Here is a 25221-nt window from a genome sequence, read left to right as displayed (position 1 = left end):
TTCTATTAATATATTTAAGCAACCTTGGTTTCTTTATAAAACAAGCATTCAGGCAAGCAGAAATTTGGCGACGTTTCGCACGTTTGGGTTTAACATCCTTATGTAATACGAAGCTTATCAAGAGAAGACTTTCGCTTAAAGTGATACCCGAACCGCTACTTGGTTTACACTTGAAAGAGAGGTTGTGGTTTGACAAAGAATTGAAAATGGAACGCCTTGATTAAAAGATGAAAAGGAGATAAAACTAATGCAGATGGTTTGATATGTAGAAACGTCACCATGAAGTTCACACAATTTAAAGCATTTTTCGTTACTTTTTTTTTTGGGGGGGGGGAGTTAAACCAGTTGGTTTAAACTAGCCAACCCTGATCAGAAACAATCATTTTAATCAGGTTAATATAACGATCAATCTTCTCTTGTTGGAAGTCTTGGATAATCGACCCTAAGATAGCTAAAAGTTTGACAGGTAACAACCTTCTTTCCCAATTAACATACTACAACTCGAGCAACGAAGTTGATGACAATGATAACGTTGCCAGAGGAACGAAACCGTATGATAAAGTTCTTCTTCCCGGATACAGCTGTAAGGAAAAACGTAGTAAACGTGAAATTAATTTGCAATTAACGAAATGTATCAGAACTTGATCTTCTATTGGAAGCTGTACAACAACATTAACCTACCTTTCCTGATTGATAGTCCGGACATATTGTACGATAGAAGTCGGCTAGATCTTCCTCGGTTAGCAAGTAGTTACCAAGTAAAGCTGCCAACACACAAAATTTGTTAGGATTGAGATCGAGCACCTTCGCTACTTCGTTCAGAATATATTCTTTGGTTTCCAGTGAGCCCTGAGAAGAAAGAAAAAAAAAATGCCAATTACGTTACAACATATCGTAAGAAACTTCTTTGCTGATACACAATCATACTGAATGACTATTTTCAATAAAAACTTCAAAATTTACGGGTGCTCAGGTGATAAATGTACTATTCCTGGTAATACAAGACTACAACAGCATACAATAAAATATGCTCTCAAAAAATCCATATCCTTAAAGATATTGTAAACACCAGTTATGCAATTTTTAAAAAAATCTATTTGGTTTTATTTATTTGCTTCAGGGTAGGCATATATACTACCAACTTTTGATTAGTACCTTATGTAAATAACTGCACATATTGTGGCTCATGTGATTTCGAATTGGTTAGTAATAGTAATAGTAAATTAAGAATTTGGAATTGCACAAAGAATACTAACTTTCATATCTTTTAGGGTGCTAAAAAAGCAATTATCAGAAGAGAAAACCGACGAAGTCAGAAACACAATCATATTTTTACGCGTAATTTCTTTCAAATCAGTATGCGTGATGGTTGCAAATATCCGAAAGAAGGCAAGTTAGCTGTCTAATGACACAGGTGGTGGTATGATATATTTAATAATTTGTTTCTGTGATTCCCATAACGGATCAATCAGATTTCGACCTCAAATACATATCGAACAGTATGTTTCATGCAGGTATTGTAAAGTAATCCAGGTAAGGTGTATGGTTTCTCATCTGATCATTGTCTTTTTTACTACGCCTTACTCTCACATTATCTACTAATCACAACAGTGCAAACAATCCCTGTAAGTATGAAGTAATCGACCTCCCAGTCATTTATATAACTATTTAATCTGTAACTGACCACGAAAAGAGAAAAACAACCAGATAAGAAACTAGCTGAGCATTACTCATTAATTCTAAGCAAATATATAATGCAATTCTAACTAAGCGCATATCCTCAACTTCGAATATGCACTCTTGCACGGAACCTTCGCACACCAACTTGTTTTCAACATCTACATAATCACTGAAAAATAAACCATTACTACAGATTGTATTACGATATTAAAATATGAAATTTTCTATTCACCTTCCAACGCTTAATGTTATTAGCATGTCAATATGCTTAATAACAATAACCGAACTAGACACGTCTTTCACATAAATGCAGGTGCAAAGTACAGAATACGAACTTAAAGCAAATCTTACGTCAATATAAGCCGTTTGAAGAGCTGTTTTAAACATTCAAAAAGTCACTCAGCTTGTCTTTCCCTAAAGAAATCCGTTATCAGGTTTAAGAAGACGAAAGTGAGCACCTTTTCAATTACACTTGGAGCAAGACAAAAATGGAATTGACATTTGAAGTAGCACATTTTGCCCTGTTGCTACGCTGTGGGCATTCTGCTTAGGCGTCCGTTGTGCCATTTCCACCTCGGCTGACAACCTTCTGAACATGTAATACAAGTCGTCGGCAACATAGTAATGCTCCCCTCCCTCCCTCTCTCTCTCTCTCTTGGTGACTAATAACCTCGTGACGTAGCTTCTCTTTTCAAACACAAACTTTCACGTGGTTTTGAACTGTCAATTCTTTTCTAATTTTGTTTCATGTATAATTAAAGCATTATCATCATCCTTATCAAAATAAACTTTTAAACAAACAGTATTAAAATATATTTCAATAAACCTTCATCACTCACATAGAAATCATTCCGTTTTATTTTACCTTGTATGTCAATTTGAGCTGTTCAGATGAGAAATATCGTGGTGGGTCAAACACAGCATATTCTGCATCTTCGGCCATTAAACCATGGAAATTATTTTCTCTACAGTATGCTATAACTTCTTGGTGGTGATCATCCATAGTACAAACCTAAAAAACAAAGGTACATGCTATACCAAAATATATATTTAAAAAAGAAACAAAATAAAATTTCTAGCTTTACGTTCCATAATGTCTCATTAGGTTAAAAGAGATGGATGATTAATGAGAGGAAATTATGATTGAACAATTTGGGGGAATGTTAACGCGGGGGAAAAACCGGGAAAGCCTCGAGACAGACACGTTGTTTACAACGAACTCACTTGGCCTAGGATCGAACCAAAGGTAAGCGCTCTAGCACCGAGTCGTAGTGATTTGAAAATCATCTTGTGTAGAAGCCGGAATATTGTGAGCATAATGCTTTGAAAAAATTTCCACATACTGATACTGAGGTCCTGAAATACTACCATAAAATTTCTTCACATGGGTGCTTTCACAGGTGAGTGTGCTTGTAACTTAACTGCCTGATAAATTCAGTTAGGGTTAAACTTTCTCCTTTAACATTTAGTGCAAGGTTCGTATAATATACAAATGCAGTGGATATCCAGATGAGCAATGTACCAACTAAACATCGAATCATTTATTCACTGAATTCATTAGTCAGGAAAACAATACATTAATTAAAGCGCATTCAAAACTAGAAACAAATTAACGTTTGGAGAAGCACGTGGTACGCTGTTGCCACTTCGTGTGCATCCCGGTAAGTCATTATGTCGAACTGTTCTCTTGAGTCTTAACGAAAAGGAGAATCTCTAAACATTGGTTTGGATGGATGAAGGAATGTGTTTGTCGTTCCAGTTTGTGCATGTTGGAAAGGTTGAGGACGGGGGGACTGTGTGTTTTTTTCAAATCACTTCCACACAAAGACATGAAAGCTTCTTTTCTTCTTAAAATACGTATTTACTAGCGGCAACATTGAAATATTAAGGTCTGTTCCACGGAAACCCTCCACCCACTGTTGCTAAAATGACATTTCTGATTCGACCATCACTGGGTGACCGCAATAACTATGTGACGTAGAGTCCCTTTTTCAAAACAAATCTGCACGTGTTTTTAAGCTGTCAATTTGTTTCTAATTTTGAAAGCACTTTAATTAATATGTGATTTTGAGAATAATTTCAGGTTTTGTAGTCACGCTAAAACTTATGCTATCACTACAGTCTATTTGATACAACTTGTCCTTTCTGACAGTTGCTTTCCTCTTGTTTTTCCCTTCCTGCACGTGGTCATAACAATCAGGCAAGAAGTATTTCTATGGCAACAGCACGTTCAGTCAATTATACAGAAGGCTGTTTCAGCCTTACGGCAGTGAAGTACAAACCCGTGCCCTAGGGCGTAAACCCCGTTTCCACCAGCGATCACGTTTGATGTAAGATCCCCGTTGGTGAACGATTGCACGACATCGTACATCGTAGTTTCCACTGAAGGAGACCTCTATTGAGCACTGCCTGATCCAATTTCGCCCACTCCTCCTTGCACACTTTCCAAAGGCCACTAAGTGTGGTCGGACGACGCTTATTGATGTTCCGTTTGAGGAGGCCGAAAGCACAGAAGTCCATAGGGGATGCATCTGGTGACTTGACGGGGATGTCTTGAAATGGGATAGGCTTTACACCTGTCTCCTGTCCCATACGTGTCATGTAGGCCACCGTTCGTTTGACAGTATGGCTGCTGGCCTTGTCCTAGTGGATGAACACACCGTCAGTGTCCTTCCCACACCACGCCGGGGCATGTTGGCGATAGGTGGGTTCCAGTACATGCTCGATATAATACGCTGCATTCACTTTGACATTTGATGATACCCGGTGTATAGGAAGCTTTCCTTTTGCACAGAAACCCGTCACTACCATAAATCCGTTTGGAAAACTCTCCTTGCAGGAACGAACCCATTTTTTGAATGATTGGTTCCATCACTGCAGCGGTAGTAAATTGCACGCATCTGCTGGGATCCTGTCAAATAGACCCATGCTTCATCTAAGATGATCACATAACACCATTTATCATCTGCCAGGTAACCTTCATACAGCCTTTTGCATGCCACCCGCCGTTCTGCGATGTGCGTTGGCTTCTGAATATGGACCCGCCGCTTGTGTGCACTTCTAAGTCTCAAATTGTCGCGTAGGATTCGGTGTACAGTTGCAGTTGACCGTCCAACATGCCTCGCTATGTCACGTTGGGTGGGTGGATTCTCCTGGGTCACAAACCGGTGGACCTTGGCAATGACGTCTTGACTGCGTTGTGGAGCCGGTTGCTTCTTTTGCCCCTTTGACGACGCATGCAATGGTTTGCTCTGGGTTTGCATTGCGATGGATGGCTGCATTAATTCCCTTATCAGACACTGTGAAATCTTTCTTCTTGCACTGTGTTCTTATTCGGCTATAGCTGTAGCCTGTCAGAAAGTGCTACGATGTAGCCCTCTCAAAAAGGGTCGATTTTCGGCGGCATTCTGCTCTCACACGTCTCTCCTCTGCACGGCTTGTACACAAGTGTCTGCCTACTCCGTAGTGCGTGCATCACGTTGCTGACGCGAAACTAGCGCCTCTGGTGGCGACTGCAATGCTACCATAAGGATGAAACAGCCTTCTGTAGTGCCTCATTTCTCTCCCTTTACAATGCTAAACATTCCACTCTTTTTGCACGATGCCAATTTGAATATAAACAAATGCACATCGTTCTAGTCGAATATCAACTTTAGTAGTAGACCTGCTGGTTATTGAGAACATTCTTCTTAGTTTTCTTTTGTGTCATTTAATTTTATAAAACTGAGATTTACTAGCAGTGAATAATTTCGTGTTTCAATACCCGACGTAAAAGCTGGCAACACAGCATTGAGCACCACGTGCGCGTAGCGAGCTGTCAGAAAGGGCAAGTAGTATCAATTTCATTCACTTGAACAAGACTAAATAAATTATTTCACATTTCTGCTCCAATGATCCTGGAGCCATTCATTTTAATTCACATACAAATTCCTTCAATTGCAATAGGGAAATAAGGATAACACACGTTAACGAAACAACTAAAGATGACACTTACCACAGTAACATTCAGGTGTCTAAGAGCCATTCTTAAACAAGTGCGGAGGCAGACAGGTGGTACCCACCAGACTTTCGGAGGGGGCGTTCCTTTTGTATTTATATGTTTGAGAACCTGTTTTAAAGAAAAAATAATTTAACTACTTAATTAGATTATAGCTAACTTTTCTTCTAATATTATTCTTATGCAATGCATATTGACGTTTTTTATACATTAATTTGGCCACATATACCTTAGAATTTAACTAAGAGACTTTTTTTTTTTTTCTAAATCTATAATTACTCACGAGATCATTGAATCAGTTGTATAAATATAGAAATAGTACTTTGAAACTTTCATTTTTCTTCGTGCTTTGCAAACAACATATTACGGTTATTATCTTTCACAAAAGTAGATACTCGTGTAGACGAACCCTTACTAAGTCAGTCTCAGTCTCTCTCTCTCTCTCAATCAATCACTAATTAATACTTTAATTCAAGTCAACTGGAATTAATAAACTATCGAGCCTTTTTATTTATCTTTCTATATCTACCTTATTTCGAGTGATAATTGAAAAAGAACTCTGACAATTGAAAGAGAGTTCCAAAACCACTGAAGACTTTCTATTTCCTATTCGAATTTATTTTTTTGAAAATGGAACAAATACTCAAAACAGTGAAACCAGGATACACAATCTATAATCAAACAAGGCAGAGGTGAGGATCTGTACAGATGACCAAGAGAAAAACTATAACGAACAACACTGGTCTTTAAAAAAAACTCGAATATAGAGCAAATTTATTTGTAGGCAAGCATGTATAAGTAATTTTCTTATTCATTTTAGAAGGCGTAACCATTCCAGATCATATGCTTCTGAGGCTTCTAATACTTACTATATAGTTACAATAGAAAGTGAAGGGGATATCAAAACCTATCCTTTTAGAATGATGTACAGACCAAAATGTGGTCTACTACAAGAAACCATATATATCATAGGAAAGCAACATCCAGTTCACTTATTCTGGTTATCACTCAATATACGAGTATACTACAGACACGTGCACAGGGCTCCACTAACAACTCCTCAAGGGAGAATACTGAAGCACTTCTGTTTTCTTCAAACTAGTATCCATTTGATATTTAGTAATACCTTACCATTAATTAAGTCTCAATTTGAAAATACCAACTGGTTTCGACAAGACCTCTTGCTGTCCGTAGTGACTTGAAAATTCCATTGTGAACTAACTTCACACCTTCTGACTCAGTGATACCAGTTTGCACTATCACCGGTATTGCACAAATGAAAAATGTAGCTCCCCGTGCTGTACAAAATGGTATTACGCCCTCAGAGATGTGAAGTTAGTTTGCAGAGGAATTTCTAAACCACTGAGAAAGAAAAAAAACTTCTGTCGAAATCGTTCGATATTTTTAAATTGAGATGTTGCTTAAATACTAAATATGCGTCAATTTATTTCACTATTTCAAGATTGCTCCTCACATTGCTTAGGAAAGACAAAGTCTAGTCAAAGGACCCATAAACTTTTTTCTTAAGTAAAAGTTTCTCATTACTTACAAAATTTCGATATTCAGAAAACTATTAGGAGACAATAACTGCTGGTAAAATAACAAGGCAAAGAGATCAAGAATCGCTGGACGTCAAAGAACTTCAGTATTAAGTTCATACTGAATGCAATGTTCCACACTTTCTTCTTCAGGAACTTTACTATTATTTGGTTTTGCAACACAAGAAAGAATAATTAGCCTTTATACGTACCTGATTAACATTCCTGCGCATATTCTGCTGAGTTCGAACCCACTCGCTCATTCTCTGTTGCTCCAGACACCCATTGAAGAATACAGCCAATTCTATGTTGCTGCTCTGAATAGTTTGGATCAGGACGGCAAGAAACTGAACCATACGATTCCATTGTCCACCACAAGCCCAGTCTAAGAATAGACATTTTTTTTTAATAAGTTATCGAGTTAGTCAATACTATTGTACAGTTAAGGAAAACTGGAGCCTGACAAAGCTCTATGTGCTATAAACGAAACGAACAGGCAATTTGTTTGCTGATCACTGCATTATTTTTTCATGTTGTTTCTAAGCAACCATGGTCACTGACCGTGCTGTTGCCGGTACTAGAACGTTCAACCTTCTGTCAAATATTCCTAGTAATTAGTTTTATTTGGAAATCACAGGAACAACCTTCTCACATTATTAGAGCTGCTGTCTCTTGTTGAGGAGCCTTTAGCATCCACCTCCAGCACACCACGTGTTTTAACCTATTAAACGCCAGCTTTCCTTAACCGTGCATTGCAAACAAGAAAATGTACTAGATGTTCTTCTAGTATCATATGGAACTTCTCCAATAAGAAAATTATTTAATTGATTTCTTCAAGAAAAACAGGAAAAAGTAATATTAACCACAATAAAATAATACGTGAAATATGATGCAAAGTTATTGCCAATTTATCGCGCGGGCAATATAGAAAAGAAAAAACAACAATGGGCATATTTTCATTTTTTAAATTAACTTCAAACATAATTTTATAGGACTTTCTCTACTACTGTATCATTTTTCCAACTGATTAAAATCAATAAACAATCTCTACCAATCTACTACCTTATGTGTAAATTCCAATTAGAAGCATATACATACCTGAAAAATATCCACCATACAATCTATCCAAACAGCACTCTCCATCTACAACCAAACTAAGTTTGTTTGGAGGAATCACTCCCTTTCCCCGAATAGGCGGTCTTCGTTGTATTGCGACGCCACGTGCTATTTTTAAGAGATCAACAGGAACACTTGCTGACGATACTTGAGTTTCAATAAACGTTTGCAAGTCCTGGATCCCCATGTCGGTTACTTTTGATCACTCTCGTCACCAAAATATCACTTGTTCACTTACAAAACTAACATAAATTTCCTGAAAAATTAAAGAGGAATTATTCACTAAAAAACACTATAAAACATTTAAAAGCCACCAGATCATCACTTCGTGGCCTAGAAAATGTACATTTTTTTCCTATCCTTACTCTCCTTTACTCACCTGTTAAATACCACAACATTTAGTCACTAACATAATATAACAATGCAGTACCGAATCTTGAGATTTCTCTATTATACTATCAATAGACATTATAGTTGATACGACCAAACCGCCCAAGCAGTATTAAAGAAAGCAGCACACCACTGATAGGCCCACATTCCGTTGACAGATAAGGGGATATCATAAATTATGTCCCTTCAGTACAAGGGTTGTCTTCTCATGGACTGCTAAAAAAAACGATGTTGCAATTTGTACACTCACTAGCCACTCCAGGATGTCTACTAAATTCCAAATTAAATTTCGTGATTTTTTCGAAACCTTTTCTTTACCAAACCATAAAATTTCGTAAAATTCTCAAGAGTGAATTTGGATGCGAATTAGGCCGAATTTTCAGGTAAGCGATAGAAGCGTGTTTTGCCTGCGATTTGGTAGCCTCTAAGACATTTTATGGTGGTGAATTTTGACGTTTTATACAACAACATTTTCCAGTTTGTACTTATATTTGTACAGATTAAAAAACAGACACCCTGCACTCTCTCCAGTATGCATAATAGGTAGTAAGACAATTGTCTGTTCTGTTTCTTCATATTTTTATAGTCACGTCTCTTGCACTATTATTTTCATTTTTGTGGCTTACGTCTGTCTAGCTGTTACCTAAGCCTACCTCATATGGCTGGAAAAGACTTTAAAAAATCATCATCTGGCAGCCTTGGGATATAAACTAATTCCTACTTATAATTATACTGCACACGCACTTTCGAATTCCCAAAAAAATACTCTTAGCCGAAGTATCTAAAGGTTACGGACCCACGGAGAAGATGATAGCCAAAACTTAAGCCAAACATGATTGAAAAAAAAAAAAATAATAATAATAAAAAAATAAAAAAGACAGTTTCAGAAATTAGGCCGAAAACTTATTATTACTGAGAGCAAACTATTTGTAGAGAATAATAATTTTTGTGGTACTACTCGTATAGAGACAAACATCTTACAGTGATCTGGCTTCTTCACTGTATGTCTTATATCTGATAAAAAACTGAACTAATAATACAATACTGTAATTGAACTGTGCAAGCAAACATCTGCTTAATAAAGTTACTCATAATCACTGAGTTGTTCTGTACATGTTTACTCTATCAGTTCATTAATGAACCGTCTTTTATACACTCAAACTCTAAGGGAAAGATTTGATCACCATATAGCTACTTTTCAAGTATAGGGCTCGCACCTAATTCCACTTGGCACAGGAGTAGAATATCTACACCAGGAATGTAAATAACCACTCGCTCGGGGCGAGTGATTCATCGGTACGGGCTAGTATTTAATATAGCGAAGGTAAGCAAATGATTTCTATTGAGATGTGGGCTAGTACAATTTTGTTGCTTATTTGCATCCCTGATCTACACATATTGTACAAATACATACTGACAATATGACTTAATGGCAGTTACAGGGATGAAGATACAGCTTGAATACTACAACATTTAGTGTAATAAAGACACACGTGTTAGCTTCAGCACTGCCACTATCAGCATCTTTATCAGGACTACAGGCGTCGCGATACTTGTCTTTTCTACACTATCTCAACTTGAGTTTGTCTCTCTTCGCTGTTTTGAGTCTTTTACGAGAGGGTGACTCTGGCCCCGATTTTAAAGTTTTAATACTCATAAAAGGTGTTAAATATACATTTATAAACAAAAAATGTGTATAAACGCCGCAACTTCAACACCGGAAGTTTGCGAAGAGAACTTACGCTACTCCCCTGGCTATCCCATAAGCACACCTTCAGCGTACGATCAGCGTGGGGCGCAGACGGTCAAGAGAAAACGGGCATACAAGAGTTGCCCCGGAAAGTTGAAACTAAAAGAAATATCCTGTCAAATGAAAAAGAAAGACCCCCGTCAGCCTACAGGATAACAAAAGGTGCGGACTTTTTTTTTAAATCGTTTTGAGCTTTTATTATCTTCTTTACTCTTCTATATTTTGTTATTTTTTTGGGACTTTTTTTTATACTTATCAGACTTGGACACTGGACGCGCACAAAGCAGTACTCGCGGCTGAGAAGGCATGCGAGGACATGCGGATGAAATGTAATGCATGAACGACAAAATGATGTCACCCTCGACCCCCTCCCTCTCCGACGATGACCGACGTATGATCCGTTACATGAAAGTTTACTCTTGGGAATGAGTTTTTCACAATACTTTCTCCAAAATGCCTGAGATTTTTATATATATATATATATATATATATATATATATATATATATATATACTTTTGACAATTTTGTAAAACAACATTCATGGGATTTTGTTACTATCTTATAAAACAAATATTTAATCAATAACCGTAACATATAGCATAAGTCTTTTCTTATGGAAAAAATCTGCAAGAGGGTAGTTTACTTTTGGGGATTAGTTTTCCCTGGGTGAAATTTTGTGAAAACTCCTTGTAATTTTGTTCCTATTTCACAATACGATTTATTTTAAGAAATTGGAGCGAGAAAGTTTACTGTGCCAGCCCATACCTTTTATTTTTGAAAGATTGTGTTCGTTTACAAGTTACGGGTGATTATACTAAATACTGAAACCTGAAAAAGTACAACCTGTGGTATTTTAAATTTAAAATTTTGAAGTGTGTAGAAAAAATGTACGTACGCTATCTGAAGATGTCTATATGCTTTATACCCAAGGAACATTCAAAATATGCTTCTTCTTGCTGCATATGATCTTCAGAGTTACTAGCAATTCGTGCGATGCAATTGTCTTTATATCTGTGCTCTGGTGGGTGAGTGAATAGCATGCAAAGAGATGTATACAAATTTCTGTGTACAACAGAACAAAGAACGGTGAACAAAATAGGTCATTGCATCGTTAGTTCAAGCACGTCAAGGTGATGCGGTCATAATGGACTCGCTGCAAGACAATCACAAAAGGAACCCGAGGATGAGAATCAAGCCCAGGTGAAATGTATCACAGAATACTGAAGAGGCCCGTCATTAAGTACAGCACAATTAGATGCAGTAAAACTCAAATGTCTATCTGAGACGATCTCCTTCCCACAAGCACTCTATAATAAACTTAATTACGGTCAAGTTGCGATTGCCAGATGGTGCCTAGACCAAACGAACAATTGATAGTTGATATATATAATGAATGAAAGGAGGAAACAACCTATTTGAACTTACTTTTACACAACATATCCTCTGTACGTGCGAATTCAATAACGCACAGAGTGAAAAAGTGAACGAATGGACTGAGACTCGGAACGCAGGATCTCCGGCATACCGTGCCATATCTACACCGAAATTAAACTACCGCTAATTTTAAGAGTTTTTCTGTAATATCTTCAAAACAAAAACAGTCGAAAAGCAGAAACGTAGTGAACCAGACAATACGAATTTGCATGTGATACCGTTACCACAACTCATCTATCTGATTTCGATTTGCAACCGTAGATAGATTTAGAATTTTTTGCGGGTTCTGTAAACAGCGGCATACCTAAAGCAGATAGGTGAATTGTGGTAAAGGTATCACATGAAAAATCGTATTGTCTAGTTCACTACGTTTCTGCTTTTCGAATATTTTCATTTGTTTTGAAGATATTACAGAAAAACTCTAAAATCAGCAGTCATTTAATGTCACTGTAGTGAAGACCCTTAACCACTACACCACCCAATCCGCTTACCAGAACAGCCACACACACACACTTTCACTCCTACAGTCAGTGCTCTCCACTCAGACCACATGGACTCTTGGGAAGCAAACTGGATGGCGTAGTGGTTAACGCATCGGCACGATATGTCGGAAATCCTAGCTTCGAGTCCCGGTTTAATCATTCGCTTTTCACTTTTTGTGTAACAGTAATATGGTCCGATTAGTCACCTTAATCCTTGTTTCTAATAGGCTGGGTTTATGTATACTACACGCTCACAGACGTATTATTTGGACTGCCCATTTGATATCGTGAAACATGGCGGTAGCCCTGCGCTAGGGTGGGTGACTATTTCGTTGGTTTTATTATTGGTCTCAAAGGACGAATTACTATCAAAAGAATATGTGAACGTTACAGGTGGCCAGGCACATCCTATGGTATCGATATTTCATAACGACGACGAAGTCTTCCAAGATGACAATCTGCCAAATATACACACACACAGCCAGGCCTGTTCAGGTGTGGTTTTGTAGATCAAGTTCAACGCGTCCGCTCCATTTCTCTACTTTAAAATTATCGGCATATCTAAGGTCAGTTTTAAAGAAATATCGGCGCAGTTGCTTTCTGAATCATTGTTCATAATTGTGAGACGTGAAACAAAGATTTCAATTCAATTTTTCAGTCATTAAGTGACGTAAATGAAGTGTTGCACTGCATTATGTCTACTTCTTCCGAAATCCATTCACGACCTATAGGACTCAAGTCTAAAAGCCGTTCTCAACTGTATTAATAGAAAAGTTCCAATTTCTTAGGCTCTTTCCCTTTACAGATGATCATAGTGGCCCTTCCTTACCATCTCGTACCATATCCATAACAGAAGTATTATATGACCAGAGACAGCATAGTCGCCTTCAGTGTACGAGACCCAGGTTTGATTTCCATGTGGTTCGGATTCCATACTTAGCTGGTAAGTTTCATATAGTCTAGGAGCTGAAAGGAACGCTACATTTCAATACAACAAATTAAACACAAGCACACACATTTTCGTGACTAAAGTGGTTAATGATATTCAAGCTTATAACCACGACATGGACTTTTTTTTTTTTTTTTTTTTTAAATGCAGGACAGGCGCTAATATGAATTCGATTCACGACCATTCTGTTCTAAAAGGACATACACAATGACTTTCAATGTTTCAAAACAATTTAATTTGACGCTAGTTTTTATTCATACTTTGCGTATGAGAAATATTGATGAAATTTTAATCTCAGCGTGTTATTCACGAAAAGAATGACTCAAAACGCAATCTCTTATCACTTTTGTAGTCCCTGAGAAAATATACCGATGATGATTAATGAAAGGAATCACTTATTTGCTTCAATACTTGCAATAAAGAGTGACAAGACGAGTCGACAACGAAAGAAAGAAAAGTAGAATGATTATACGATGGCTTCTTTAGCCATTTTTAAAAATACAGAAGTAAACTGAGATTTCTGATCATAATTTAACAATGCAAAAGCGTTACCAGTAATGTGTCCTCTAAGCAATGCAATATACCTTAAAGTAGTACTACTGAACAAAGTACGAAGTCGGTAGCTGAAATGTCTACGATGAAGATTTAAAAAATTGGGTGCTTAAACGAATACAAACATTATTTAATATAAGATATTCATCCTATCAGATTATTGAGTAGAAATCGTTACATGTTGAGAAATACTTCTATTCGAACCTTAATCACTTAGACTGTGACAGACAATACTAATTTATCCTCTAGGCCATGAGCAGCTAAGTCCACTTCACAACAAGCGGTAGAAAGGAGCACATAATTTTACTTTAAAAAACTTTGCTGTTAACCATTAATGTAGAGACCTTTTCAACAGCGATCTTCTTAAGAAACACAACGATGCAATCAAAATGTAGGGCAATGTTCAAATCATCGTAGCGCTAGAACATTGTTCACATAAGAACACAGCGCTAGGACAATGTTCACGGAAAAGAACATTGTTCATATAAAAAAGAAAACTTTCATGTATTTCTAAATTGCGGAAGAAAATAGTTAATAGAAATTCCACATATGCTTTTAGATACTCACTACTGTTGTTTCTCACACAACAAATCATTTTTAAATATGAATGCCGACACAAAATACTGGGAAGGTTCTAGAACACAGGTCCTCCCATATAGTTTAGTAGCTAGGTTGATTCCTTTCTGTGCCAAAGTTTAATATTTAATTCACATAGTATTGCCGAGCGAGCGTCAGCGAGTGAAGGTGGTTTAGAGGGCACGTTGTTTATCTGTCTTTATTACAGCTAAATGGGAAGGGGGACCTGTATTATAGAACCTTGCCCAAAATACTTAGCTGGTAACGCACAATTGTGACCTGGCCCGTACAGTAATTTAATAGTGTTCCTTAACGAAATATATAAACAGTGCACATGTTTGTATCAGTACCACAGTTCTGTACCTTGATGAAATTATTACAGTCTCTTGGGTCATCAAGTTAAAAGATTTTTGCTGTATTTCTCTTAGTTGTGTTCCGTTCTTTTACAAACTTAAAGACTTGCATTAAGAAACATATAAACGTTAGAGAGTGTATTCGACGTAGAGGTAGACAAACAATCCACTTTCTTCAATTTCTAGGCCTAGTTCCAATTTCGTGTTAAGTCAACTGCGACATTATTTGCAAATATTGTGCGTGAGAATTTATTAGGCTTAAGTTTGGCGAAAGCTTGTCCTCGTAGAAGGGAATCGTATCAACTCCTCAGAAAACACAGTCACAGGTAAAGGAATCGAAAATGAACGAAGTTCCTAGTTTTACGTCCTACGTTTGTATCTCTTACGCTGAAGCAGATGAATGATTAGACAGACTTGCTACAAAAGAATCAGTGGAATGAGGACTTGGAGGAAAAACGAAGAGACACGGACGCAATGCTGTGCACCGTGCTCGGGGTTTGAACCAGCGATCCATCGCACCAGAACTACCTGAGAGCCACCGTGGCCTCACAATATAAGAATGGGAATGTAACTATCATATTGAAAGGGTTGACTTTACAATACCCGCTCCAGCTGGTATACTCACTCAGAAAGAAGAAATTACACTATTAATTTTATGAAAATGGGTCAAAACTTCCCTAACATTACGCTAACCCATTCCTACTCTACCCTACTTACCGCTCTATGCTACCCTACTCTACTATACCCTTAAAAGCGGTCCTACTTATCGATGCGCAGCTCAAGTGTGTGTTACACCCTAATTCTTTCCGTTTACCCTAATTCTTTCCATGGAACAACAAATAAAATGCGTAGTTAGCTTTACCTAAAACATACGTACGTTCATACATAATGAATGAATAAGTTATGAAGATCGAGTACAATGAAATCCATGAAACCTGCACTTTATATATGAGCCTTTTTTTTTCCAATCCTCTTACCAAGAAGCTTGTGTTGGCGGTTTCATCAGTGGTTGAGCGTTGGACACTGAACACTAATCGGTAAATATACCGGTACTCCCAATCATCAAATTTTTTTAAAAAAAAATCCGGTTTCCTACCATTCTGATAAATAAATATAAATATTTTGGTCTTAAATCACGGTTACTGATATAAAAACTAAACCAAGTCCGATTCTGATTTCACTTTTCACTTCACATAGTTCCGATTCCATACCTGAAGATTAGTATTTCCCACCAGAATGCTAAAATAATTCGCAATTGCTTCAGAGGTAATAGTATACATGAGAACCCCCTGATCTGAGTTTCTTCTGTGTTCTATTACCACTTCTACATGAAATACCATAAATTTTCTACGTAGTGGAATAGTAAGAAGTATCCATGTGCACAAGACATGTGATATGCGTTAAATTCCCCTCCCCCCTCATATAGTCATAGATAAAGTACAAGGGCACTACACATGCAGATATAAAGTACAGATACGTTCTTTTTTATTTTCGTATCAGTCGATAAGTAAATAAAAGTCGCTTTGTTACCCCCTTTGTAAGTTCGTACATACTCAATGAATAATCCCTAAAAGTATGAGCGTCCTGCTCCTTCGGAAACTGATGCAGCTTCATGTATACTATATCCGATAAAAGCTGGGAACTAACATTGAAGAAAGCTAGAATCGTATTTCTAGTCGCCATGACGACCTGGCGTCTAGGAATTTTTGAGTCCTGGGCAAGAGTATAGTTCAGCCTATTTATTCAGAAGAATCTATTCACTCTAATGAAGAAAGTGCAAGACAAATTAAGTTCAAACTGTTTCCAAGACCCGAAGGTAAATAAATTCTTTTAGATTAATTACCTATGACTTCTTGCACAGCAATTATCTTCAAAAACTGAAGGTAACTGCACTCATATGAAAGCAATGCTGAACACACATAGATATATATATTATATTTATACAGGCCTATATAGATCAGCAAAAACTTCAGTTTTCCATCATTGTAACTCAATTAAGTGGAAAAAGAGCTCGGAAATCAAGCTGAAACTTCACTGACTGGTTTTACAATTGAACTTTTTATCATTTCTAAAATTGTGTAATTGTTACATTAATTGCCACCAAAAAAATAATAAAACTACATTAAAACTTTTAACATTCATGAAAACCACACTACAAAATTAGCATTAAAAATTTGTCCCAAGCAATTTCAATCAAATGAATATAAATTTACAATTTGCACACTATATTACAAAATTAATCTTGAAAACAACAAAATTATTAATAATCACAGAACGAAGATTTCTACATACCTACTGAAAAGAAATCACCATACTTCAAGTTCCCTGGAACCATTATGGAATTCAGAAAAAAAACGTGCTCGTATATCCACCATTACAAAGCAATGTACGCTAATTTGACCGAATTACTCAAGTTATTTCTTATTACTAAATTCTTTGTGTACATTAAAATTTTGACGTCCTGTTTTTACGATTTCATACTTGTTATTGATTTAAATTAATTAATATTACAAGAAAATTTGAAAATTACTCATTCAACACACACACACACATGTACATTCCGCCGGCATGGCCTGTAAATGCCCCTCCCCGGAGGTATATTATGTGATGTTACCCAGCCTTCCCTACAGAAACAAACACATATTTCAAACTGAAATCAGTATTTCTGAAAACTACAATCTATAAACAAATGAAGTTACGGACTACTAACTTACTTCTCCTTAAAATTCATTATTTTATGTACACCACCATTTTCTTCGATCCTGGTCCCGTCCACGAGCTGATGACGTAGAGGCAGTGCAATTGCAGATGGCATTAGTGTTTCGCGCCGTATTCGAGTACAATGCATTTATATTTTAAACTGCGTCTCATGCACATGCACTTCTGATACATAACTATAAGGTGATGGAAAGCGTTCCCTAGAATGATGATTAAGATATATTGACATAATAGATGAATCGACGTTAAATTTTAATTATTTTTTTTTTAGATATTTCAGCTTCACACATCACTCTCATGGTCTCAAACCACACATCACAAGTGATTTTTATTAACCTTGATAATTCATAAAACCCAAAACTGCTATTGTCCATAACAAACGACAAGGTGACCAGACGTCCCGTTTTAGCCGGGATAGTCCCTTATTTTCAACCGTTGTCCCTGTTTTTTCTGATTCTCAAACGGGACGCCTAAATGTCCCGTTTTTAAGCAAACATGACCCAGGTGTCCCGTAATTATTATTCAAAATATAAATGATCAATGCTAATTTTATACTCTTCCGTACAAACACTCATTGGGAAATTCAGCCGCGACTAGAACTTCTGAATATTCAAATGAGAATTGAGTGTTCTTCTGTGGTTCAAGTGGGAATTGAGTGGGAATTTTGAGTTTTGAAGTAGTTCGCTGTGTCATCATTCTTACTTGTGTATTTCGTAAATTGAAAACACTGCTGAGTCCCAAAATGAAATGTGGAAGTCACCCCACCCACCCCCACCCCCCGTCGCCGATTCGTATGCGTCTCGTTTTTAAAAGTAAAAGTTCTGGTCACCTTCTGCTAATATAATTAAGGAAAACATATGTAATGGAGAACATGAATTTAAAAGAATCTACAGGCGTTTCAGTCTTGATGAAACTGGCGTAAGGGACTTGGCAGACAACCCTACAGCCGAAAATACTCCACCAAATATATTACCAGTAATGAGAACAATTTCCATATTGCAAGGTGACCAGACGTCCCGTTTTAGCCGGGACAGTCCCTTATTTTCAACCGTTGTCCCGTTTTTTTTCTGATTCTCAAACGGGACGCCTAAATGTCCCGTTTTTAAGCAAACATGGTCCAGGTGTCCCGTAATTACTATTCAAAATATAAATGGTCAATATTAATTCTACACTCTTCTGTACTAACACTCATTGGGAAGGTTCAGCCGTGCCTAGAACTTCTAAATATTCAAATGAGAATTGAGTGTTCTGTGCTTCAAGTGGAAATTGAGTGGTAATTCTGAGTGTTGAAGAATTTCGCTGTGTCATCATTCTTACTTGTGTATTTCGTAAATTGAAAACACTGCTGAGTCCCAAAATGAAATGTGGAAGTCACCCCACCCACCCCCACCCCTCGTCGCCGATTCGTATGCGTCTCGTTTTTAAAAGTAAAAGTTCTGGTCACCTTGATATTGCCATGTTCCACAGCGGAGTGAGAGAGGATTTAGCTTGATGATTAATAACATCCCGGACTTGAGATCATGATTACTGATTACCCGCGTCTCCAGTCTTATGTTTATCAAATCAAATGAACCATCACTTGATTAGTTCATGCTTCAGAAATATGTGAACATGTGGCTTCAAAATCTCCGTGCCACAAACAAGGGCGCCCATCAGGGGGGAAAGGTGGGGCACTCGCCCCCCCCAAGAGGAAATTGTACTTGGGAATATTGAAAACCCAATAGAATTTTTACGTTAGTTACAGCAAAATTTGAAACTATATTTGAGACATCGCCAGTGGCGGCTAATGTTAATGTTGCAGCGTTGCGCAACGACCAAAGTATTTCAAGAAAAAAATATTATTATCAATAGTAGTAAAGAACAGAAAAATACTTTTTAATACTCGCATATATACTGTACACTTTAAATAACATATTTTTTACTTCTGTAACTGTCCGTTCCGTTAATCCGTTTTAAAAAGCGAAAAAGAATCCGTCACAGAGTCTCTAATTTATATTGTGTTGCAGCGAGCATACAACGACCAAATTCCTTCAGCGCGGCAATTGGAGCAAATGTTAAGTCTTCTTTCCCCTATCTCAGAAGTTAAAGGGACTGGTCGTTGCAGTGCTTCTGCAACAGCATGGTTTCCAGTGAACGAGAAGGTTTTTCGCGCTAAATAAGATTTCTGATTTATCGCTAAATAAGTAATTTTATTTCACTAGCAATTAACAAATGGAATTTGTTTTTATGCATTCATATATTTAAATTACAGGACCATACTGAAACAAATCAATATAATGACAATTTAAAAAAGTGATTGCAGAATTACAAAATAAGAAAGAAAATATGTAGTAGTGCAGAAAACAAATGAAAGTAGACTCGCATTTACAAGTTAATTCTTAGCTTATATTAGGCCTAATAATGAAGGCTTCTTCCACAGTAATTTGTGATTCAAATATTAATAAGTCAGTATGTAGAATCGCCTCCCTCCCTCTGTGGATAGTATATACATAGTATTTTAGTATATACATATTTCTTTTATAAAATAAGTGTATTTTATACTCTTGATAATTTCCACATAAAACTGTATGATGGGGAACGCCACATTGAACTTGGGACTAGTTAGCAATGCTCAGGGGCGTAGCCACGAGGGGGGTCCACCAGGTCCGGACCTCCCAAAAATTTCGAAACTTTACTAACATTTGTAGACTTTCCTAAAGAAATATACTTGTTTAACAGAGAAACGATTGATGTAGGCTGAATATTTTATTTTACGCCTCATCATGTACTCTCCCTTTTCTTAAAAACAATCGTTCTATCATTTTTTTTTTCTAAAAATATAGGTGACAGGTATTATTTATCGTCTTTTCGGATGCAGAATAAGAAAGGTATATATTGCATAGACGTATCGAACCCCTCCCAACACACATTTCTGGGTATAGAACTGGCAGTGTTGTTTGTTTCGATGTTCTTCGACTTTTACCTTCTGTTAGGTATACATGCTGATCCTACATGTGGCGGGTTTCAAGGTTTCCTTTCCAGAACATGACATTGATATAGAGACCTGCACGGGCCGGGCTTGGTCGGACCGACTCTATTATTTCTATGAACCGGGCCGGGCTTGGGCTGGCCGACACTGATTTCTCTTCAGGTAGGGCCGGACTGGGGCCGATCAATTGCAATTCTTTAATAATTATTGACTTTCGTTAAACGATAATTGGAATAAAGCCAAACGTTGAAGAAGTGTGTCCGTGAAAAATGTTACAAAGAATGCAATAGCTATTTACAGTTTGTGTTGCTTAGTGGCTCCTTTTCACTATAGAGGATTGCAGGCATTATGCGGTAAATTGAGCTCTGACCTTGACCTTCACTGAACTCAAAATATAAAAAGAAGGGGTGGGAATGTTTTGTCTGTCGCAAAACAATATTGGTATCTTCACTTTATGCTGAAAATCAATTAAGTTAGATTTTTGTTACAGGGAATGGAGTTTTTGTTCTCTCGATGACAGGCAAAGTTCTAGGAGGCAATGGTACCATTCGGAAGGCAAGCGTCAGGTTGTGAACCAAAGTTTAGAAAATGTTTCTGAGGGTTAGGTCAAATTTAGTATTAAATGTTTAGAAAGATTGGGGCTTGAGCTAATTTTTTAAAAAAAATTATCGGGCCGGGGTCGGGCCAAAAACTTTTAAAATTTATCGGGCCTGGGTCGGGCTTGGGCCAAGAATTTTAAAAAACTTTTCGTGCCGGGTCGGGCTCGGGCCGAAAGTCTCCAAAACTTTGCGGGGCCGGGCTGGACCGGGCCTAGATACGTTCGGGCTGGATTGGGCTCGGGCCGAAAAATTCGGCCCGTGCAGGTCTCTGCATTGATAAGCATTGTTTCGCCTCATGTGGAAGTATATTGTGTTCATCGTGCATTGCGTAACAACCAAGACGGATGATTTGGAATGTAGTTTTTTCTTTTACGCACATGTGTGTGTTGATGTATGAATATGTGACATTCGGAATTCATATATCAATATTCTTTTGTATCACTGTTTTGGTTTTTATTTATTAGATTTAATTTTATTGTGTGCGCTTTAATTCTGTAAATAACCTACAAATTCTAAATGAATTGTACACCGTGACTTCTGTAAATAACTTACAAAAAACATTGAGCAGCATTCAACTGAGGAAAAACTTGCAATTAAGGCTTAGGCAAAACAAGCAAAGGACAATTCAGGAGAGTGTTCGAAAAAAAATCCAGTTTAAATTTACAGGATGTTTTATGGTAGTAATGTTGTTTGCACTAGATACATTTCATCAATTTATTTTAAATTTTCCTGGATAAACAGTGAATAAAGTGTGTTCAATGGACATTTTTTATAACACTAATCTCTGTTACGAACTTTCTTCAGTCAATGCTGAAGAGGAATTCGGATCACTATCAGGGACTGAGTTTGCTAGAATGAATCGTTCGCAGTAATCTAGAAAAAATATTTAGTGAATCTACAAAGATTCTGAAATTAATATTAACTGTACCTATGGCGTCAGCAAAAGACGAAAAGTATTTTTCTACATGAAAAAGAATTGACACTTTCAAGGAATTGAATGTCCCAAGAAAGGTTATCACCACTGGTTATGCTTTCCATCGAAAAACACCTGACAATAAGAATACCAGAGTTCAACCAGCAAGTATTAGACAGATTTGCTCCAATCAAAGAGAGGAGAATGAACTTACTAATTAATTAAGGTGATTAGTCGGATAAAATATTCTGCATTTTTTATTTTTTAAAAACCGAATTTTATTTAATTTAACATGTCACATAGCATTTGCATCTAAAGTTATGCTGATTAGTCAATGAGTCCACTTTATATCTTCTGTCTCTTATCGTTCGTATTGCAACACCCGAAACCACATTCCACCGGCCGCCACTGAACGTCGCTTATACTTGCCCCCCCTTGGAAACCACAACATGGGCGCCCTTGGCTACAAATGACAGTAAATCGAGTGTTTGTGCAAAACGCGCTAGTGACATTTGTTGTGAAGAATCAAAAGATACGCTTTGGAATGTTTTTAAGTAAACTGGTGCAAAGCTATATTGTTGAAGGTAAATAATAAGAGCTTTAAAGTAACGTTATTTTGTTCAAGCTTTTTAAAATCTTTTACCAATGTTATTTAATTAATAAGAGTTTCATGTGATAAGTGTGGAGTAGATTCGAGCTTAGAGATGTGAATAGCTTCAGAAAAAGAACTTTTTATTCCAGAGGAAGTTAATGGTGGATATTCAAACTACTTTGTTCAAGCTTTCATGTTTCGTGTTGTTATTAGTGATATTTAAGGTTTTTTTTTTTTTTTTAAGTGTTCTAGTGACAAGGGTGAGGACAATTAAATGTTGCACTTTCAAGCAGTGACGACGCTAGCTTTAAGTTCTTAGGGGGACCAAAGAGGGGCAGATACATTTTCGGGGTGGCGGCTATTTGCCATACCAAAAATGACATATTTACTACGTTTGACTTATTTTACATTACATTGTGATCTGATAGGGGTAGTGGTGCGAGGAAATCTTCAGATTTTTTAACTTTTCTGCACTCGGGGGAAGTGTAGAAGAAGTAATACTTCATCATTCCCCGTGCACTTCTTCTGGGTTGGGCTACGATTTTTTCCGCAGTTCCTAGTTAATATGGTCAACGTCACGTCCGTACTTTGAAACAAAATAAGTAAGGGAGCACTAGTATAAACCAATTACTAACTAAAGATCAGCACTCTGACAATACATTTTATTGGGAATCAATTTAATTCCATAAATTTATTATTATCATTTGCAGGAAGGGAAAACACAACTCTTTTTATCCAATTCAAAAAATTAAGCCCTGGTAGTTCCAAACTAAGCTGTTATAAGCACATCCTCTGAATATTGAAAGCCGAGAATAATGTTTCAGAAAAATGGAGTATAGAACCTTTAAATAAAACAAAATATGAAACTGGAAACTTCAAACCTGGATAAATACAAACAAGTTACGTAACTGGTTTTACCTTTCTTTTGTTTCCAATCGAAGTTGATCCAATGAGAAGAAAACAAGTCGAACAAATCTACTATTTTTCGCTAGGCACGATAATTAAAAATCATAAGAAAGAAGTACTGTATAACTAAAATTTACCTCAAAAGGCGCTAAATTAGAAAACAGAAATATGCATGCATACCCAGACGCTCAAAGAAGAACGCCTGAGGACTAATCTGCCACATAGTAAATGCATGGAAAGTAGACTACAATTTGACAATGAGATTGGTTATGATACTGATATAAAATACTTCATGTAGAATGTTTAAAGATTGTAGGAGTTTGGTGGAGGGCAGTCTAGGTGGCAGTCAGGGGGGGCAGAAGTAGCTACTAGGGGGCGCTCGCCCTCCTTGCCCCCTTTCTAGCGTCGTCACTGCTTTCGAGTTTTATTGAGCAAATGGACTTAAGTAACTTGCGGAGACTTTATCGAATAGTGTCACGTCATATATTTTACTGAAAGTTTTCATTTTTACTGTTGTTACTAGCTACTATTATTTGGATGTTCTTATACAGGAAGGAAACCAAAACATAAAATTGTTAGTTTTAGGGTGAAGCGATAGAATGATGCAAAATGACGCATTTTTGTTTTGAGAGGATATCCAAGCGTTTTGATGGTCAATGGTCTGATATTTCAATTCCTTAATACCTTGTTCTATGCTGAAAAGATCAAATTTGTTCGATATTTTTAAGCAAGATGTGAATATTTTCAATATCACGGCAATGTTAATATGTAACTTTGAGTAATATAGACCCTATTAATTGGGGAAAAAATGTCTTAATGATTTTATAGAGTTAAATTTGGGCACAATTTTCTTAATACTGGCACATCGGGCGCGATTTTTTTTTTTTTTTTTTTTTTTTTTTTTTGTACCTTCTCGGAGTGAGTTGGTTTCTTCTCCATACCTACACCAGAGCCCTGCAAACCCAGGCATGAAGACGGTCCGGCCAGACCCGGATGGATCTGTATTCTGTGCCCGGCTCGAGCCGGGAGGAGAACGGGCCGGACCCTAAACTTGCCGGGCACATACGAGCCGGGCGTAACCGGCCTGAGAACAACTAAGTTTGATATGTCAAGTCAATTCTTCAACATGCAATGGAAAATGAGAAATGTGTCGTCATAACATCGCACTGTCTATTTGTCCTTCTCGAATGGGAAAATCGTGTGAAAGGATACAAAAGGTTTGTTTTCTATATCCCTATTCTGTGTGTCTATTTGTTATCTGCACTTGCTCTGTCCAACCATGTTTATTATACAATAGTACAGCTCATGGACGTAAAAGTCATACTACACTCACAAGGGACATGTTTCGGTTCGAACGCGAGGATCAACATAAAACTTGGTAGACATATACAGGACTAAGTACTGACCACTGTATGGTATCATTCCCGTGTAAAACTCGCTTTCCGCCGACAGCGCCACCTATCCTTCGAAACACTAACAGTTAAATTGCACGTTATAGGTGCTGAGTGAAGATCAGTCAGGTGCGTCAGTGTGTGGTAGTAAGCTCGAATTAGTGTTAGGTGTGATAGTCAGTGTGGAAAAATGGGGCGGGCTGTTGGCATTAACCCCCTTCATGTAGTTGAACTGCTAAAAGACAAACTAAGGCGCAGATTTAAGAATCAAACATCAGTCGGAGCAGAAGATGAGTCGTTTGCGACATGTTGGTGC

At 37.2% G+C, this 25221-nt stretch overlaps 1 protein-coding gene across 7 annotated transcripts in view; it reads right to left on the bottom strand.

The window, feature by feature from the left end:
• LOC145673253 (constitutive coactivator of PPAR-gamma-like protein 1 homolog) overlaps positions 1-17688 on the bottom strand; it is a 74806-nt gene extending 57118 nt beyond the window's left edge. For 6 of the 7 annotated variants that reach the window (XM_081742772.1, XM_081742775.1, XM_081742777.1 and 3 more), the window contains exons 1-6: positions 17533-17688; positions 8314-8587; positions 7428-7600; positions 5675-5788; positions 2546-2692; positions 682-849 (exon numbers count right to left, since the gene is read on the bottom strand). In XM_081742772.1, the coding sequence (XP_081598898.1) occupies positions 682-849; positions 2546-2692; positions 5675-5788; positions 7428-7600; positions 8314-8518 (807 nt within the window). In that variant the 5' untranslated portion in view covers positions 8519-8587; positions 17533-17688. Of the gene's footprint in view, positions 1-681; positions 850-2545; positions 2693-5674; positions 5789-7427; positions 7601-8313; positions 8588-17110; positions 17446-17532 lie in introns of those variants that run through there. The other variant, XM_081742773.1, reaches the window with a different exon arrangement.
• Positions 17689-25221: the final 7533 nt, after the last annotated feature.

The sequence above is a fragment of the Thermobia domestica genome, chromosome 16 (assembly GCF_964235325.1).
Source record: "Thermobia domestica chromosome 16, izTheDome1.hap1.1, whole genome shotgun sequence".
In the NCBI taxonomy this organism is placed as follows: Eukaryota; Metazoa; Arthropoda; class Insecta; order Zygentoma; family Lepismatidae; genus Thermobia; species Thermobia domestica.
This window is presented reverse-complemented; position numbering and strand designations above follow the sequence as displayed.